General features: G+C 42.4%; 1 protein-coding gene across 2 annotated transcripts in view; it reads left to right on the top strand.

The window, feature by feature from the left end:
- Positions 1–335: 335 nt before the first annotated feature.
- SH2D4A (SH2 domain containing 4A) overlaps positions 336–20,549 on the top strand; it is a 55,985-nt gene continuing 35,771 nt past the window's right edge. For both annotated transcript variants that reach the window (XM_047090417.1, XM_047090416.1), the window contains exons 1-3: positions 336–516; positions 11,499–11,658; positions 13,046–13,217. In XM_047090417.1, the coding sequence (XP_046946373.1) occupies positions 336–516; positions 11,499–11,658; positions 13,046–13,217 (513 nt within the window). The remainder of the gene's footprint in view (positions 517–11,498; positions 11,659–13,045; positions 13,218–20,549) is intronic.

Here is a 20,549-nt window from a genome sequence, read left to right as displayed (position 1 = left end):
TCAGCTTTTCTTCTCCTTGCGTCTGAAATGAAAGGCGATACTGTATTTCCTCCAAGCTTAATTCATAAGCCTGCCCCTGCCTGGCATCTACAATTTTAATACTGCCTGCTTTTTGCTTGTTGCTCTTTACAGGTTCACAAACAGAATTTTGGACAGGATATTTGGTGCCAGGAACCAAGAGCCAGTCTGCTGAATTATTGTCCCGGTCGTTAGGATTGCTGCGAGTCTCTTTGAAGGTCTGTGGGTGCACCCAGTTGCCAGCCCAGGGGAGGCACACCTGGAAGCCATTTCCAAGAACTTTTGCCACAGGTGTAAAAGACTCCAGACCTGCAAAGATGCTGAAACAGATACTATCAGAGATGTACATAGATCCTGATCTGCTGGCAGAGCTCAGCGAAGAGCAGAAACAGATCCTGTTCTTCAAGATGAGGGAGGAACAGATCCGCCGATGGAAAGAAAGAGAAGCAGCAATGGAAAAAAAGGAGTCCTTGCCAGTGAAATCCAGACCAAAGAAAGGTAAACTTAGCTATGTCTCTCCTGTGAATGTGTTACTATAGTGGCCCTCGGCTTGTTTTAACATTTCACACAAGTTAGAAGCAAGCCAGGTGCAAGTTCCAATTTGGTAGGTGGACCCTAAATGTTATTGAAAATGTTATGGAGATAGTGCAGTTTATCAGTTTGAAGTGTATACTTACATGCACATACCTCCACACACATAGCAATTACCATGAACTTGTGTAGCTATAAGCAGATCTCTTACTTAAAACCAGACTGACCATAAGCTGAAGGAAAAAGTCACCTGTGCAGTTTTGGTTTGGGGGTATTAAGGAAGACTTCTCTCCCACTTAGTCACTAGTGCCTAGTATTCTACTGCCACACAAAGAGTCATTGTATCAGCATTTTTATAGCAATTATGTTTATATTTCTTATACTTTAAGAGATTTTTCTTTGAGTTATCTTTAAAAAACAAAATGTAAATACTGCTGTAGGGAAAAAGTCATACGACACATTTTTTTAAGTAATCTCTATGCGCAACATGGGGCTCAAACTCATGACCCTGACATCAGGAGTCACATGCTGTGCCAACTGAGCCAGCGAGGTGCCCCCATACTGCATATTTTTTAATGAGAGTTAATTTTTCAGATGTACTTCTTCCTGACCCAAGGAGTCCCTGGTAGCTTGAGAGAGCCTTTTGAGACCATGGGGCAGGAATTCTTTGCACCTTAAGACTTAAAGCACATACACACACAGACATAGAAAAGCACACACTAACCACTTCTGTTCTTCCTCCTCCCCCGACACAAATTCTGTCATGGATGAATACCTAAGCTGTTTTAAAAAACAGTTTTCAAGGTCGCTTACAGAGGCGTTCAAGGCCAATTTCTCCTCGTTTTTCATTAAGCCAGGAAAAATAAAATTTGATAAATTTTCAGGGTTTCAAAGATTGAGAAAATGAATCACACTTGGGAGTTGGTATATACATACTCAAAATGAAGTCAGTTTAGTGACCTTACCTTACACTGCCTTTAATGAAAACCTTTCCAATTAAGCCTTTATTTTTTTAAAAAAATTTTTTAATGTTTTTATTTTTTGAGAGAGAAAGAGACAGACAGACAGGCAGAACATGAGTGGGGGAGCAGCAGAGAGAGAGGGAGACACAGAATCCGAAGCAGGCTCCAGGCTCAGCTGTCCGCACAGGGCCTGACACAGGGCTGGAACTCACGAACCATGAGATCATGATCTAAGCCGAAGTCAGGCGCTTAACCAACTGAGCCATTCAGGTGCCCCGCAATTAAGCCTTTCTAATGACATCAAAGTAAATACGAGTATTTCATTTATTATCGTTGGTATCAATAACAGCTGTTTATTAAATATCTATTTTGGGGGCACCTGGGTGGCTCAGTCGGTTAAGTGGCCGACTTCAGCTCAGGTCATGATCTCGCGGTCCGTGAGTTCGAGCCCCGCGTCGGGCTCTGTGCTGACAGCTCGGAGCCTGGAGCCTGCTTCCGATTCTGTGTCTCCCTCTCTCTGACCCTCCCCCGTTCATACTCTGTCCTCTGTCTGTCTCAAAAATAAATAAACGTTAAAAAAAAAATTAAAAAAAATTATTTTGTCAGACACTATGCAGAGCACTTTTCCTTGCATTATGCCTCATTTTCACTAAACTTTTGCAAAGTTAATATTAATTGTCTGTTTTATGGATGGAGAAACTTAGAATCAGAGATGTTAAGTAATATATGCAAAGTCATACCACCAGTAGGCATCCAGATTTATTAGATTTCACAGTGCTCTATACTACCCAAAATAGAATTTTTCCTTCAGTAAGTAACATGTCCTAATTGAAACATGACTTTCTTGTCTTTCTTAACTGGCTTATGCATCTCTCTGCATTCTTTAGCCAGAGTTTATCAGAGATAGCTGGACCTCTTTGGGCACCATGTATACTATGAACATAGCATATTACTGTGGTGGGTGACCTTGGGACTAGTGAGTTCTTGCCCTAATGTCAGTGGCCCAGACTCTTTGTAAAACTTTGGGCCTCTCCTGTTTGCTGAAATGGTCTCCTTGTGATGACTTAAGACAATAATTTCAGTTTCTTTGCTTAAATTCTTCTTTTGCAGAGTTTGAATCTACCTTTTAGAAAATTTATATTATCTTATTAAATGGTCATTTAAAAAGTATATTAATATACACAATGAATATTCCATCAGTATTTCATGTCAAAAGTTTATTACTCCCTTAAATTTAACACTTGGAAAAATACATTTTGTACTAAATTAGTTTTCTCTTCTAACTGCAGAAAAAGAAAAGCTTTCCCGACTTCCCCCTAAAAGACAGCACTTCTCTGTCTTTCATCTTGTTCTGTCTTTGAAGATAAAGCCACAGATAGTACAAAGCAGTGTCATTGCTGGTCCTCTGCTGACCTGCCAAGTCCCTGGCCATTGTTAGCTGAAACCTCACTGTGCACTTCAACTCCTATCAGGCCTGTGCTCCTGGCCTCCCCGTTCCTGCCCCCGCACAGTTTGTACTGCACTGACTTTACTGCTGTTTTTTCTTAGCAGTTCTTAGCCAGGCTTTGGAAAGTGTCCTTTTCTTGGCCCTTTAAATATATCTTATGCCCCTCCCCACCTCTTTCCTTTGCACCATTATAGTTCATCACTTGGCAGCTCTTTTGCTGTCATCTTGTCATTGTTTTCTCTTTACAGTCTACCGTGGTGAGTTTTCAAAGAGTATCACTGAAAGTTTACATATTGTGTATACCAGGAACCTTTTAGAAATCTTATGGCTTGGGGTGCCTGGGTGGCTCAGTTGGTTAAGCTTCCAGCTCTTGATTTCAGCTCACGTCATGATCTCATTTTTTCGTGGGTTCAAGCCCTGCATTGTTCAAGCCCTGCACTGTTAGTGCAGAGCCTGCTTGGGATTCTCTCTCTCCCCCTTTCTCTGTTCCTTCCCCACTCATACTGTCTCTCTCAAAATAAATAAACTTAAAAAAAAAGAAGTCTTATGGCTAATGTAGAGAGGGATGAAAAACAGAAATATGGATTTAACGTAGTAATAGATCAGAAAATCATTTCAAACTGTAATGGGAAAATGTGATTCTTAGGAAAAGAATTATGTATCTTCTCTGCCTGTTGGGGGCAAATAACTAGAGGTCTAAGGCTGTGTTGTCCAGTATGATAGCCACTAGGCACATGTGGCTGTTGAGCACATGAAATGAGATTAGTCTGGACTGAGATGTGTAAGAAATGTAAATTACCAGATTTCACAGACTTGATAGGAAGAAAGTAATGTAAAATACCACATTAAAAATTTTATATTCACTATATATTGACATGATAATATCTTGGATAACATGGGTAAAATAAAATACATTAAGATTAATTTCGTCTGTTTCTTTTGATCTTGTAATGGGGCTACTAGTAAATGTATGGCTACAGATGTAGCTCACATTTGGACAGCACTGCCCTAGACCATAAAAGTAGCACCACTGAGCTGATGGAGTATCAGACCCTGAGCTGGGTGCTTAAATATATTATCTTATTAAATGATCACAGCCAAGCCTGAAGCTGAATTACTGTTCACATTTTACAGGTGAGGAAAGTGAGACTGGGTTATTAACTAGCTTGCCCAGGACAACAGCGAGTTAAATGATAGACCTGGGCTTGACCTGAGTCTGACTCTCCCAAAGTGGGTGCTCCTAACAAATATGCCACATGTCGAGCTTACCTGGAGCTTAAGAAGTTACTTTTGTCTGTAGGTGCCTTGCACACTTTGAAAACATATGCTTGCATCAGGGCCCTACCTTTGTTGTGTGTGATTTCTTTCTGGTAACACAGACACAAGAGGCCTTCACTCAGTAGAGGGTTGCCCAGCAGTTATCTCATTGGGTCTCCAAGCAGACAGAAGCCTAAGAGGTAGGCTGGGATCTGGTTGCTGTGTGTGGTACAGGAGGGGCTATGTGTGCCCTTGAAACAGACATGGATTCATGAGACTTTATTTGCTGCATTCTCATTGCTACCAGGGGAACAAATTCCCACATGCAAAGCCTTCCCTTTTGCAGGAATGACTGTAAACCACCTGTTTGTGCCACCTTCAGGGGCACTTCATCCCCTTCCTTCACTCTGGAACTCATTTGGTGACCTCCACTGATGGGTTCAGTTCTGATCTCACTTAATTCCTCAGCCTTACCTGACTCTTGAGTTGCCACTCTGAGTCTCTCACTTGATGTCATGGGTCTCTTGCCCTCTCCATAATGGCCTCTTTTTTGCCTCTGCCTGACCCCTGAATAGCTGTACTCCCCCGAGGGTACCCCACTCTGTACTGGTGGTTTTGTAACCTTGAGGTGGGGTTGGGAGGATCACAGACAGACAACATTTTGTGCGTAGTTTCACGATGCTCACTTACTCCCTAAATCTCACTCACAGTCTCAGGGTTCACAGATTCTAGGTTAAGGTCTCTGTATTATCTCCCTGGGGCACTGCCTCTACCTTTCATGGTTAAACATCATCTATATGCCAGGGACACTCAGACCTATACTGCCAAGCCAGGCCTCTCACCTTCTTCTGTCCCCCCTACTTTCCTGGGCATAGTTCAAGCACCATGCAATTTCTCCAGCTTCTTTTCTGTCCTTTTGTTTCTAAAATAAACATAAAAATTTATTAAAGTTTTAAAGATGAACTTTAGTGTTAGTAATTATAGGATTATTAACCCAGTTTGACAAGTCTAGCATACAATGGGGAAAGCAATGGTCCTGAGCGATTTCAGGAAGTCCCTATAGGACTCTGCATGCACATGGGACTAGATCTTGCTTTCTCCTGCCTTGTCCTGCTCTTCAGGGCCAGGAGGGAATGTGAAGGTGACCCCACACCCCAGCTTGACCATCAGAACCCTGTCTACATTCACTGTCCTAGCATCCCTTTTGGTGGTTTTCTCTTTTGCTCTCAGAAGTGTTTCAAGTTGGGGGTGCCTGGGTGGCTCAGTTGGTTGAGTGTCTGACTCTTGATTTTGACTCAGGTCATGGTCCTAGGGTCATGGGATCGAGCCCCACATCGAACCCTGTATCAAGCTCTGCACTGAACATGGAGCCTGATTAAGATTCTCTTTCTCTCTTTTTCTCTTTCTCTCTCTCCCTCCCTCTTCCCGCCCTCTCCCTCTCCCCCCGTTCTGTCCCCCAACCGTCTCCCCACTCATGTGATCTCTCTCTCTCTCTCTCTCTCTAAAAAAAAGAAAAAAAAAGAAAAAGAAATGTTTCAGGTTTGGAGGGTGCATTATGAGGCCGCCTTAATCACAGGTTTTGCAACCTCACCGGCTGGTCTTGAATTCTGGTTCCAATTTCACTAGGTCTGTTACCTTGGGCAAGTTAAATACCCTCCATGACCCTAATTTCCTCATTGTAAAATGGGGTCATTAATAGCCTTGGGTGATACTCTAAATATTTAATGGCAGTCATGGCATGGGCATCAATTAGAAGGGACATGGCCATAGTACTCAAGTGCCCATTGGCCTGGCACTAGTCTTTTGGTACTGGATGTAGGAGTGGGCTGTCCTAGAGGAGAGGCCAGAGTGGTGGGAGATACTGAGAGGTTGGGAGTTTAGGGAAGTATATCAATAGTTTAATAACCTCAGCCCTGATGATACTCCCATTGTGTTCAATATGTAAATTTGTTAGGAGGCTCCTGATGTTGATGCTCTGGCTTCTATTCACTCAGTTTGGTCTTCTTTTTGTAGGGACAGGGTATATAATTCTTCTCTCTCCATCTCTCGCCCTCTCCTGTTACTATGGTTGACCTTCTGAGTTAGATCTAGTTGGGCTAGAAACCAGTTGCTGACCCTCTGAAGCATAGTCTTAGTTCAGGGAGAGCCCTGAGCATTGCATTGACTTGAACCTGAGATGATCCACACTGACACCTACAGTTTCTCCCTCCTGCACTTCTGCTGGGCCCGCCACGTAGGGAGAAGTCAGACACAATGATGATGTGAGCAGTGTCACGCACTAATGTAGGCCTGGAATAAGCCTGGCCATTTCCTTGCCAAGGGCATGTGTCACTCCATTTTTACGTGGTATTTTACAACATTGCCTAGTTAGAGACTTTATATGGTGAATGAGGTATGGATGAGAGTCTCTGCACAACAGTTCATTGTGGTGCAGTCCTAAGCAGGACTAATCCACTGTTCTAGAAAAGTTGGTTTTAGAAGTTCTTGAGAATCCCTAAGATAGCAGGCATGAAGAGCACTGCAGGGTACAAACATGATTCAAAGACTGGGAATAAACCTTATAATTAAAAGGAAGTGCTATGAAAAGGTCCCTTTCTCACTGTCCTCTGACAAAACAGTGCATATAATTTCAAGGTGAAGTAGACAGAAAGTCCAGAATGCATGGATAGCATTAAATTATAACAAGATGTAGGGCCTGCCTCATTAGGATCTCTTAAGTTTATACCTCTGTCTTAAGGAAGTCCACTGGGGACAGAAATGTGGGTCTGTGTGGATCAGTTTTCAGCTCCTAGCAGACAGGCGCTCTTCTCCTCTTCTTGTCAACATTTTCTTCTTTACCTGTTCTCTGCACGCTCCTCTAGCCCTCCTTCCCCTGGCCTGCTCCGTGGCATCCTTACTTTCTCCCTTCCCTAAACCCTGAGTTTCTTCTATTGAAAGAAATCTTTCAACCATCCATGCTCCTAAGCTGCCCTTTCTGTCACAGTGCCTGGAACATAGCAGATGCTCAGGAAGTATTTGTTGAACAGAGAACTGAATCCTCTTTTACTTCCTCAGAGCACATAGTTACTGCAAGCCTCCACCTTTTCCCATCCTTTTTGTCCTGTTTTTGTAGCCTGTCCTCAGCCTGTCTCCCTAAAAATACACTCTGAGGTCAGACACTGCCTGAGACTGCCCTCCCTCCAGGGTCTCCATCCCCCTTTCTGTGTCTCCATGGCACAGAGCACTGGCTCCCTTTTCCTCTCTTGGCTGTATGGCCATGCATTTCTCCCTAGGCTCCTTCTATATTATGTCATTATTTAGGAATCAGAAGTCCTTTTTTTTTTTTTCTCTTTTAATCAGAATGCTCTTTTTCTTCCTTTTGCCTCCCAAATGGAGCACATGCTTTTCCAAGGTTCTCACTAGGCTTCATGCCTTTTGCAGATTCTTCTATGCCAGTGGCTTCAGTGGGGTCAGCTATAAAGTAACTTTCAAATTCACACTATCAGTCTCGGTAGCATTTCTGAACTCCAGTGCCATAGTTCAGATATCTACTGATGCTCTCCATGTAGATTGTTAGTAAAGATAAAAATAATTTATTCTACATTTCCAAAATAGCTCATTACCTGACTCCTCAAACAAATTTATTTATTTATTTTTAAACAAATTTATTTTCTTGCTGTCACTGTTTCCGCTTATTACTCCCCTATACTCCCAGATAGTAAGTCTCAAAATGTTGGCGTCATCTTTGAGTCCTTCCTTTTCAGCCACCTGTAACTTACTGACCTTTCTCTCATTCAGGCCCTGAGTACCTGCCTCCTGGTACCTCATTGCTCCTCCATTCTGTCCCCACTAACCCACTGAACCACCCACCTCCACTACCCTGATCTACCCTATGTGTTATTACATTTCCTAAGTCATTTCTCTGACCTTAGCACCACCTGCACAGAGAATGTCATGGACTCTTTGTTGATCACTTAATCAAGAACATGGAACTGATATTTTTGAGCCTTTATCATGTGACAGGCCTGTGAGGTCTGACTTACTACCTCTGTTTTATCAGGGAGGGAACTCAGGCTCAGAGAGGTAGAATAACATATACATGGTCACATAAAGAGTTGGTAGAAACATTGGGACTTTACTACCACTTTCTGGCTTTATGCACTACAGGGCCTAAGTTTAAATCATTTAGCCAGGTGTCTGGGAGTCATGCCACGTGGCCCACTGGCCCCCTGCATGATCCTCAGCCCGTGACCAGGTGATATCTAAAACTCTTTTGAGCTCTCACTGAGACACTGATTCCCGATAGCTCTTCACTGATTTCCTTCTCTGATCTTCCATCGCACTATCTTTGTGGAAGTCACCAAACTTACACCCTACTCTCTAAGTTCCATGTTCATCCACCAAAACTCAATTCACAGAACTTCTTTTTACTTCTGTGTGTTTCCAAAGCAATTTCTCCATCCTGTGAATCTTCACCAGACTTAAAGTCTCTTGTGGTTATAATGTATGTTCCCCTGGTCCTTCAAACAGATCAGTTCCTCTTTTGAAGCATTTCCATAGCATCCTTTCACAACCCCTTCCCCAAGTTGTATTACTTTTATAATTAAATGTTCAACTTCTGTCTCCAACTAGAATCTAAGTTCCCTGAGGGCAGGGGTTGGTCTGTCTTGTTCATAAGTGTTTACACATATTTACCTAAGTGCCTGGCACATAGTAGATATGCAATAAAATGCATTAAATAAGTAACCTAATGCCTTGCTGTTTCTCTCAGACTTTAGGTGAATTGCAGGACAAATGGCCACATCTGTGTTTTCCCTGTGTCCCCTGCAGCATTTAGCTCATCTGCATTGTGCTCAGACTTAGAAACTCAATAAGTTTTTGTAAGATACACTAAACAGAGTCCTTAATAGTCTTCCTGCATCTTGGTGTAAGACTGAGGGTATCAGGGGTGCCTGGGTGGATTATTCAGTTGAGTGTCCAACTTCAGCTCAGGTCACGATCTCACATTCATGAGTTCTCACAGTTCTTAAGTTTGAGCCCCACATGGGGTTCCCTGCTGTCAGCACAGAGCCTGCTTAGGATCCTCTGTCCACTTTTCTCTCTGCCCCTCTCCCGCTCACATGCGTGTGTTCTCTCTTTCTCTCTCAAAAATGAATAAACATTTATAAAAAACCAAAAACAAAAAACTGAGGGTATCAGAGCTAACATTGGTTTTACTAGAATCTTCTCCATTCTCCCCTAAGGTTTTAGGGAGTCGTGGGGAGGCCCTTGAAGCCCCTCCAGTCTCTGCTCTCAGGCAACATTTAAGAGCTCCTGAGGGTGGGGAGGACTCAGAACAGATATTATTGTCAGTGCCATTCTGTCAAGAGCCCTCTTTTGGCATCTGGCTAAATCTGACAATTCTCTTTTTTCTTGCCTCCAAGCTGCAATCTCTTTACTGTCACCATGCTCTCGCCACTGCCTTGCTTCTAAAATTTCAGGGCTCTCACCCTCTCCTCTAGCTGCCTTCTCTGCTTATAGTTCTAAGCACCTTCATGTGCCCACAGGCAGTTCTGGGATCTGTCCCCCACCCAGCCCTGCAGGGCAACACCTTCTTCCCATAAGAGTTCTGCCTGCAGCCCATGGAGGGTGCTCTCGGGGAATGTGTCCTGCTGTCCTGAGCATAGCTGCTGGAATCCCTGGGTCCTTCCTGTCTGCCTCCCCTGGCCCTCTGCCACACTCCTCTCAGGGCATATGTCTCCTGCTGTCAAAAATATTGGCAATTATTTAGGTGAATGTTGAGAGATGGACATAGTAAAAAATGTTATTAGTTGCCCCAAGAGAGCCTAATAAAGCGAATTTCATGAGGTATGACAGCTTTCTAAAGTTACTGAACCATTTGGCATTTCCTCACACAGAGCCAGAGCTGGCCAGGGCCCATCCCCATGAAGGCCCACTTGGGATTGATATTCCCTTCAGACCTATCTGCCACTTTCACTGTTTCTCCACTTGTGAAAACAGTGCAAAATCAGCTTCCTCCTAAATGATACATTTGACTCCTTTTATAGTGAAGATTCTGTCTCCCCTCCCCTCCACCCCAGTATCCTATTTAGAATTTTATTATACTGTAGAATGTCTCCATTGCACTCAGAAGGGTAGAAAGTGCCAAAATAAAAACATATCTCTGTTTGAATAGCCCACTTTTTCAATGTATCCTGGGAAACAGTAGGAAGTAGATCAACAATTCATTGGACAGCAGATACTTTAACTGGAAACCTTCACATAATGTACAGAGACAAGACACAATCCCAGTGTGGGTTTCTAACCTATAAGCATGGCCTGGCCTGTGTTCCATCAGGTGCCCTACTACCCATGCTCAACACCACTGGCCAGTTTAGGGTCCTTGGGGCACAGGGATCTTGACCCATAACATGGCCCATAATGGCGCTGGGTAGGTCTGCTCTGGAGCTTTTAGATTTAGGGACTGCACCTCTTGGCCTCTGCCAGGTGTGCTTCACTTTCCCCAGGTTTCAGGGAGCGTGACCTGTGTGGCTGCATCTCAGGAGTACGGGAACTAGAGTGTAATACAACCCCTGCGACCTATTGTAAACAAGTGTTATTTAAGTAGCTTCACCAAGTATCACACTACCTGTAGTGTTATCTTCTCACAAGCTGGTGTGAATCTCTGAGCAGCCACGTAAATAAACAATAGGAGGGTGACCAGATCACTTGACCTCTCGTGAACTCCTGCTATGTGTTGGGCACTAGGGGGAATACGTGGCATATCTAGCCTGCCTGCTCCCCACAGCAACCCTGTGTCCTAGATGCTTCTACCCCCATTTTGCAGATGAGGAAATTGAGGCTTAGAGAGACTAAATAATTTGTCCAAGGCACACAGCTAGGAAGTGGCAGGGCTAAGAGTTCAATTAAAGCCAGACTGATTCTAAAATGAAAATACCAAACCTTGGAGCAGCTGTGTCATTCTGGGGTTCCAGGAGACTCTCAGACTTGAGAGGTTCTGATATCTGATGTTAGCTCTGTTCCCCTGAAGGTAATGTAAATAATACATGGCTTCTTCCCATATCACCTTCTTTACTTATTAAATGGGCACATTCAAAAACCATATTCCCATATTCTGCTACAGCCGCCACCCACTGCTACCACCTCCATTGCTCCCTGGGAATGCTGCTGGTTCCTGAGCAGATTGGAAGCACTTTGTCTCATCCAATAGCTTTTTTCCTGAAGACGCAATACTTTAATGATGGCAAACATAATAACCCATGACTAAAGATATTTGTCCAATCTAAATTTTGTTTTACTTGCAGAGAATGGCAAATCTGTTCATTGGAAACTGGGAGCCGATAAGGAAGTCTGGGTCTGGGTGATGGGTGAACACCATCTAGATAAACCCTACGATGTTCTCTGTAATGAAATTATTGCTGAGAGGGCCCAGCTGAAAGCGGAGCAGGAAGCGGAAGAGCTCAGGTATGAGATCTACAAACCAGTGAGAGGCTGGCCAGATTATACAGTCATGCAAAGATGCCTCTTCTTCACAGTAGCTGGAGGGAGAGTGGGGTGGACAGAGTCACAAGAGTAACTTTAGATCTGTTGGGCAAGTTTCTTTAGACTTTTGGTGGTTCCCTTTATTCCCACAATGTGATCAAATCAGCTGTTTCATTTCCTTGCTTGTCACCCCGGGTTTGATCTGGATGTGGTTTCCCCAGGAATCACTGGCTTCACTAGAACCATGCTGGAGCACCAAAGGCTGACACAGCTGAGCATCAGGAATAGAAATAAGAAATGCAGTGACAGTTCAAGCTCTAGGACTTCAAACAAGATTGCTTAGATATAGGTAGCTGAGTAAGCAGGCCTTTTAGGGCCTGTGCTAGGTGGTGGGGATTCAAAAATGAACAAGGAGCTTCCAGTCTAGGAGGAGAAACAGGTGCACCACTAACTTCAGCTGATACAGGTTGTGATATGTGCTATAAGTAAGTTATTAACAAAGCATTAACTGGACCTATGATTCCTACCCACAAAAGAGGTGAAATCTGAATTGAACCTTAAAAGATAAGTAGAGTTTTTCAGTGCAGAATGTCAGGAAGGAGACTGCAGGCAGAAGGCATAATCAAGATCCTTAGTCTTGAATATGTAAGGTTCTTTGGGTGATGATGAGTTCTTCTGAGTGTTTGGGGTATATGTGGGCAAATAGTGGGAGACAGGGCCATGTGCTAAAGTGCTTTGAAAGCCAGATTTAGGACTTTGGACCTTATCCTGTGGATGGTGGCAGTTTTTGAATCAGGAAGGGACATGATCAGCTGGAGATCTAGGAAGGTAACTTGAGTGGTAGCAGTGAGGCAGATGATTGATCCCCTCTGCAGGGTGCCCAGGGTGACTTCTGTGAAGCCTGTTATCCCTTGATGAGATAGAAGCAGACATACGGACCTCAGTTCAGTTCCCAAGGGCTGGTGATGCTACCCACAGCTCCTGTAACTAACATATAAATGAGCATGCAGAGATAAACTAATTATTTGCTGCTTATCAGAGGAAGGCAGTGTGCTCTAGCAGTTTAGCTTCTGAACAGGAATTGGGCAGACCCGGGTTCAAATCCTGCCTGTGCCACTATGTAGCCTTGGATAAATAAAATAATTATTTTGAGCCTTTTTGAGTTAAGCAAGGATAACAACCCCTTTCTTGAGGGCTGTTATGAGGATTAAGTTAATGTCTTTAAAATACTAGCAAAGGGCTCAGCCTATTCACTCGGTAAATGGTATCTATTACTGTTTTTCACATAATTTGAATGTAGGCATCTGCTTTGGAAAAGCTATCCATGTTGGAGAGTGTTTTTGATAATTCCACATTTGTTTCTCTTCAGAAAGACTCAGTCCAAAGAATTTGCCAATAGCTTGAAAACGAGATCACAGTACTATGATCTGCAAGCACCAGATACCCTGGAGTCTCAGAATATCTGTAAGAAAGCAGCGGAAGAGGAGGAGCTGGGGAAAGGCTCTAGACTGGCACCACCCCTTGAAGAAGAGAAAATTCCAGTGAGTCTTTCATATCTGTAAACATGCAGAATTTCATAACCAGGGAAGTGAAAGATATTGGGGCCACTGAGATGAATGTAGTTGAACATCAGGCTCTCAGACTTTTCTGGGAAAAATCCCTCCCAACTGGAAGGCCCTGATGTTCAATTTGACTCTCCTGCTATTTCACAACAAAGGTAAAGCACCCCTTTTTCATGGACTGAAGTTGTGAAGAAGGAACTCTAGGAATAAAATTTTGCATTTTAAGGTATTTTGGGGGTTTATTTTTTCCCTATTATATGTCTTCTATAACGGGGATTGGCAACTTTTTTGTGTGTGAAGGGCCAGATGGTAGATACTTGAGGCTTGTGGACCGTACGGTCTCCATCACAACTGTACATAATATAATAGATGTGGCTCTGTTCCAGTAAAACCTTACTTACCTAACAGCACCAGGTCTGGCATACAGGCTGTGGCTGACTGATTCCAGTCCTAGAACGCTGGCACATTTGTGATGTAGATTATTCTCTATCAAGTCTTCCCCTTTTGGTTGAGGACTACACCTCAGTGCCTCACTGGCTTCCCGGGTTCTGCTTGTGACTGTGGGGACTGCTATTTCCTCAACAGAATTTTATAATCAGAATTGTTCTGAATTCTCTTGTGTCTCAGTTGGTTCAAAAAGCTCAGACATCATTTGCTACTTAGGTTATAGTTTGGAAGAACAATAAAATGATATTATGAAGTACCTTCTTCTGCCAGAAATTTAATTAAACTGAGGATTAACAAGGGATCTACAATTGTTTGACTTCTGATCAGGTCCCCAGCTCTAGGACACTAGTTTTGTGTGTTCTTGACCTCTTTGAGCTGTCACTCATGACAGATCCCCTCTGCTGGGTGCCACATGGTGGCAAAGCACACTGTTTGCTGAGCATCTCATTTAATCCTCAGAATGACATTATGACCTGGGAACTGTTTCTGTATTTGTCCATTTTACAGGTGAGGAAACTGAGGTTAGATATGGCTATTCAATCTGCCCGAGGTCTCATAGTTGATAAGACTGAACCGGGATTCAAACAGAGGTCTGCAGGACCCCTAGGTCATTCCTTAACTCTTGTGCTTGATTGTCTTATTAATATGAGGAAGGTGAAGAAACTTTAAAAACGCCTATAAATATGAGGCTCAAAATATTTAGGGGTATAAAATTCTAAAATTGGGTTTATATCCCAGGGTCATCCCTGGGTCCTCTCCTCACATCTACAGTGAAACATTCAAGCTCTTCCAGGCCTGCTTTGCACTTCACATTTAATACCAATCTACCTCCAAACAGCATATTCCCTTTCTAGCACCCCTAAAATGAAGAACAACAATAGCAACAACAAAAAAAACCTCCTTCAAGAGCATTAAGTAAGCATGCTTACCTTTGTGATTGAATTACAATACTGTCCAAAAAAAAAAAACATTTTCAAAAGTAGGACAAAAGATTAAAATAGAAGTTAAAATAAATACCATGGCTGTTATTTTTATACACACACATATGTAACACACACACACACACACACACACACACACACATGCATACACACACACACAAACACACAGTGAGAGAAGATCTCAAGATTGACTGATTTACTCATTCTTTTAAAAAGTACCCATTATGTGCTAGGCCTTGAGTTTACAATGTAGGAGTAAGAACAGAATCACTGCTGAACTTCAGAATGAAGTTGAATGAATGTACTGCTGAGTGAACTTTATAGTTGAGGAAGCAGAGAGACTTCATGTAACACATCCTTTCAAAAGATAATAAGTGATCCCAAGAAAAGGATATGTTTCTGTGCACCCCCATTACACTAGAACTTGAGCAGTAGCAGGAAGTGCAGGGTGGCTTTGCAGAGGACATGGAGCTGGAGATGATGACTGAGGATGGCTGGGGCTGGTGGTTCCAGCTAAGGGACAGCATGGATGAAGGCTGCCTAGCTGGGGGAAGGGGGGGGGGTGCTTTGGAGAAACCAAAGAAGGCTGTGTGGCTGGAGTGCAGAAGGGACACAGAAGAACATATGACTGAGTGACAGGGTGAGCAAGGCCAGGCAGGACAGGGTCTCTGAGACAACTTTATGTTTTGACCCCTTTTTCAAGAACAATTGAATAGTGTCAAAGATTTTTGAAATTTTATATTTTGAAGGGCTCACTCATGGATCTGAGTAGGTGGGGAAGGGGCAAGCTTTCTAACACAACCCAAGTTTCTAACATCAGATGCCTGAGATGACAGAGGTTTTATCAGCATAAACACAAACATGTGGAGGAGAAGCTGGTTTTAAAAGAGAAGAAGAGTCTAGTTTAGAGATATCAAGGATTTCACATGCCACTTGAGGCAGTAGCAATAGATAGAAGTTGATTTTATACATAATAATAAAGGATATATAATTTGACTTGGAGTTTGCAAAGCTTTCTCTCATGTAGTCATTTCATTTCACAATACTCCTGTGAGGTAGACAATGCAACTATTTCTTTTGTACAGATGAAGAGACTAATGCTCAAAGAAATTAAGTGGTTTTCCCCTAAATCACAGAAAGCTCTTGTTTTTATTTATCTACTTTAATCCTCATCACAATGTATTTAAAACAGAATTCATCATCTTCCCCAGATCTGCTCCTTCAGACAAGAACTCTGGTGGGAAACCAAGGCTAGAGTCATCCAATTTGGGAGTCATCCAATATGTTTCCAAAATGCAATTCAGGTTTGCACAGTTAAGATTTCCACATTTCATCCATAATTTATTTTAACTATAATATCTAGAAGGATATTGTCATGTCTGTAAACTTTCATCATCTACACACAGCCTAAAATGTATTATAAAAAGAAAAATTATCAAGCAAATTTTATTGAAGTTAGTGATCATGAAGCTTATCTGAATAATCATGGACAGGTTTAAAGAGCAGTCAGTCTTCTAGAATTATAAACAGTATTCAAGGAAAACCAATTATAGATTTACTAAAGTAAAATGGCCTTGTTAGATTTGTAATACATTTCCATGGGACATCTCATCATCAGAGAACTCCGGACCTAATCTGAAAGCACCTCTTACTGGTCTTATCTAAACTCTCTGGAGGGCTGTGGAGAGTGGGAGAAAGTTAAATTCAACCTACATATTGATGTGCATTCAGCACTGTAGAAGCTCTTGTATAGAGTCATATACTTACAGGAAGTAGTTCTTTTGGTTAATAGTGACCCCTTACATTTGTACTGAGGGATTAGATTAGACTGTATTTCTGCATTTGTATCAGCCAGAGTTTTTCAACTCTGCTTTGATTATCTTATGAAAGGGTCAAGGTGAACGTGTCATCAGGGACCCAAGTCCTCTGTAGGAATTGGGCTAAATTCCATACTCATTCCTTCATTATCCTCCCTGTTTACCCAGTAATATTTTGAATAAGATGAAATCAGCCTACACAAATGCCACAGCCAGTTTCAATGGAAGAAAATAGTGCATCCTAAGATCATCGCTGGTTGCCTAGGATAGTCTTTGGCAAAACAGGCAGATTTTCCTTAGTACTAGTAATTAGGGTGTTAGTGGTTGAGGTGAGGAATCTGACATTTAAAATGTGTGCAGCTTGTACAGCTGTCAAAAGACTTAGATTCGCTATTTCACTCCATCCTCACAACAAACGTAGGTATGAAACAGGTTCTTCTCTGAGTGGATGAACCGAGGGCAGTGGTCTACACAAAGCCTGATTAGAGGTAGGGCTGGGGCCATAAACCAGGTCCTCTAACTCAGGGCTAGAGCTCCAGCTATCCCATCATGCCCCAGGGAAGGTATTCACATCTGTGTCATGGTAATGATCATGCTGTTGGGATTAGAGTTTTTGGTGTTTTTCCCCTAAAGCAGGAATGCTTTAGACCCACATGTTGTCAGCTTTAAAATTAAACAGAAAATCTTTTTCTATAAGAAAACATGGAGAAAGAGGAAGAGGAAGGACTGAGGAAGTAGTAGAGAAACAAACACAGTTAAATCAAACTGCCCGGAAACCCTGCGACAGTCTAATTGATGGCAGTGGTGTTTTCCAGAGCTCACTTCTCTACATGCTTGCTTCTCTTTCAGCTGTTTCTCAGATTTTCAGAGTGGCATCTCTGCCCTACACTGTGACAACATCGAGTCTGTGGGGCAGGGTTTATCACTAGGCAAATTTGCTGGCTAGGCAAATCTCCCAATCTTTTGGAGCCTCTGTTTTCTCAACTATAAAAACTGGGGATTAAAAATAACCTGCCTTGTTTATCTCATGTTTTTTTGTGTGTGAAAATTACATGAAATAATTGGGAATTCTTGAAAATTTTCAAATCCCAGTACAAATCCAAGGGGTTGTTTGAACTAGACATACTCTAAACCTTGCCCCTGCTGTAAGAGTGTCCTTTGTGCAGGCTGCATGGGTGAAGACCTTGCATGATTTGGCTGGATTGATTGAATCAGTGTTTTTCTTAACGAATACTTACCAAGGGTCCAATACATGTACTGATGGATATTATGGAACCACAAAGGAGGCACAGGACAAGGTCTTCATCCTTCAGGAATTAGAGGAAAGATTAGAAGCACTTAGTACTAAGGAAGGACATAATCAACTTCCAGCTGGGTAGAAGGTCAGGGCTTGACTGGTTTGTAGAAGGCAGAGATGGGGGTAGGCCTGATGTCATGGGGATATGCAGAATGTCTGTGGTGAGAAAATGGAAAGCATCATTTGTGGGGATACAGGGAGGAGGGCAGCCTGATTGGGATAAAGTACTTTGGCTGGGACTTGGAAGGTGCATTTGAGGTGCTGATAGGCCATATTATGGAAGAGGAATCAGGCTTTTTTTTTGTTCATTTTCTATTGCTGCCATAGTAAATTACTGTAAACCAAATGGCTTAAAATAATACCTGTTTGTTATATGACAGCTCTTGTGGTCAGAATTCCAACATGGCTTGGTTAGGTCCTTTGTTGAGGGTCTCAAAAGGCAGAAATCAAGGTTTTGGCTGACATGGGTTCTTATCTGGAAGCTTTAGGAAGAATCCCTTACATGTTTATTTAGACTGTTGGCCATAGGAGTTAGCTTGTGGAGATGGAATGTTTGGTGAGATGATTCCTCATAAGTTCTTCCACCTCTAAACATTCATGGTCCTAAACAACACCTGTAGGCATGACCTGAAATAGAATATTTTTTGTATCACTACAGATGTTAAGGATGGTTTCCATACAGTTTTAATGGATGAGCCTCACCATGGGGTGTGGACTTTCAGATTCAAGCAGAATTTAGGCAAAGATGTGAGGTTCAAGCCCAGTAGTACAAGGCTGAGGCTAATCCAGTCTCATTTCTGGAATTGAGGTACAAGTTTTATCCTTCTCAGTCAATTGGCAATCCTATTCTGAGCTTTTCTCCACAGCCCTCTGCCTGAGACTCAAAACTCTTATCTTTTGGCCCTCCTGGGAAATAGCTAATCTTCTCACAATGTAGAAGAGATTGTGAAATGTAGAGATATGTAGAGAGTTGTACCCTTCCCTCCATGGGACCAGAACACTAAACAGCCCAATGTATAGGTCTGCATTTCGATCGTTTTATACCAATATAACAACGATTTACTTTATTTTTAAATTATTTTTAAAAATTTATTTAATTTATTTTTTTATTTGAAAGAGAGTGCATGTGAGGGGCAGAAGGAGAGAGAGAGAGAATCTTAAACAGGCTTCATGCTCAGTGCAGAGCCTAATGTAGGGCTTGATCCTATGACCCTGGGATCATGACCTGAGTCAGATGCTCAACTGACTGAGCCACCCAGGTGCCCCAACAATGATTTATTTTATATATTCATTAGCAGATGGAGCCATCCAAGGAGCTCTCTTGTAGAATCATGAAAGATTTGCCCCAATTCTAAGGGTGAAGAATTTGTTTCACGCTTAGAGTCATGAGAAGCAAGTCTGGCGGGAGGGCGGTTTGACAATAGTTGTTTGACCCCCACTTCAGGGTTTAGAAAACTTGGAGTCCAGTCTCAGAGCAATTTTCTACACACTCAAATAGTCATGAAAAAATTTTAAAAGAATATACTTATGTTGATTTAAAATTTTCATTTTAACAAATGGCCAGAAGTAAGACTGCCCGATTCAGTACCAGGTACTGTGAAACCGTACTGCTGACGCAGGAGACCTCTAGTCTGGGAATGGAGGCTTCAGTCTTCAGAGGCAGCTCTGCGACTTGGAGCAGAATCCTGTAAGGAATCAAGGCCCCCTCTAAAGTAGGGATTAAATTAGCAACACAGTTTCTTTACAAAAGAAGCTGAGAAAACTTAACAACATGAGGATGTTTGCCCAATACCATCTGACGGAAGCAGCAAGAATTGTCCCCTGAAATCCTTCAGTTATAAGATGCTGTTTTATCGCAGGCCCAGCCTTGGTCCTTTTCATTTTTCAGATGAAGAGTTGGAGGCCACAGGAGCCTCAGTGGTTTGTGTATTCTGCAGAGGAGGCTGAAGTAATGCCTGGATTAGAGTTGAATGTATGGTTCTTTTTCTGAAAAGCTATTGCCCTCTACAAAATACCTACCCTGTTCCTATTTTTGGCAGTGGTGCTAGTGCTTGGGAAACTCAGAAATAATGTTCTGCTTAGTATTTAGTGAGAGTGTTGTGGTTCTCAGTGGATCACAGTGAACACTGTGTTACTGGGTGCCTGTCGCTGAACTAGAGGTGATGATACATATCAGCATTTAGCTGTCACCCAGCCAGGTTTTGAGATATGCAGGTGGGGAAGCAGATGCCATTCCCATGCAAAGACAAGTCTGACTAGGAGTTAATAGGAGCCAGAGAAAATGACAGATAATGCACTGTGTGAGGCTCCCTCTCCCTGGGGAGTTTAGGTGAGAACTGGAGTACTCCGCAGCTAAGTGGAAATTCTTAGGGATCCTGGATGTGGACAGCCAGTGTTTTCCCCACTCTGTGCAAGAGAATTTGGGAGACTACAAAACCCTTGTGAGTGTGGTTAGGAGAGTGGCAGAATATGCTAATCCAAAGATAAGCCCCTTTGTGTTTCTCTGTTTATATGTAATTTGTAGGGGCTGGGGAACTCATTCATTAATCACTAGACTGACTGTCCTTGCCCCCAAGAGGGACCTTGAATGAAACTATATCTGCTCACTTGTAGATTTTATCTCATTTGTTATTTTTGTAGAAATGGCCTTCAGAGTAGACCCTACTGCAAAACAAAAGATTAAAACATTAGAACACAAACATCTGGGATTCAAAGCATTCCAAAAAAAAAAAAAAAAAAAAAAAAAAAAAAGCCTTGAGCAAGATTTTTCCTCTTCATATCTTTAAAGAAACAGAGTTAGAGATAACAC

Source organism: Lynx rufus, unplaced genomic scaffold, assembly GCF_022079265.1.
Source record: "Lynx rufus isolate CCGP_SWC_20201006 ecotype Redwood Valley unplaced genomic scaffold, mLynRuf1.p SCAF_3, whole genome shotgun sequence".
In the NCBI taxonomy this organism is placed as follows: Eukaryota; Metazoa; Chordata; class Mammalia; order Carnivora; family Felidae; genus Lynx; species Lynx rufus.
This window is presented reverse-complemented; position numbering and strand designations above follow the sequence as displayed.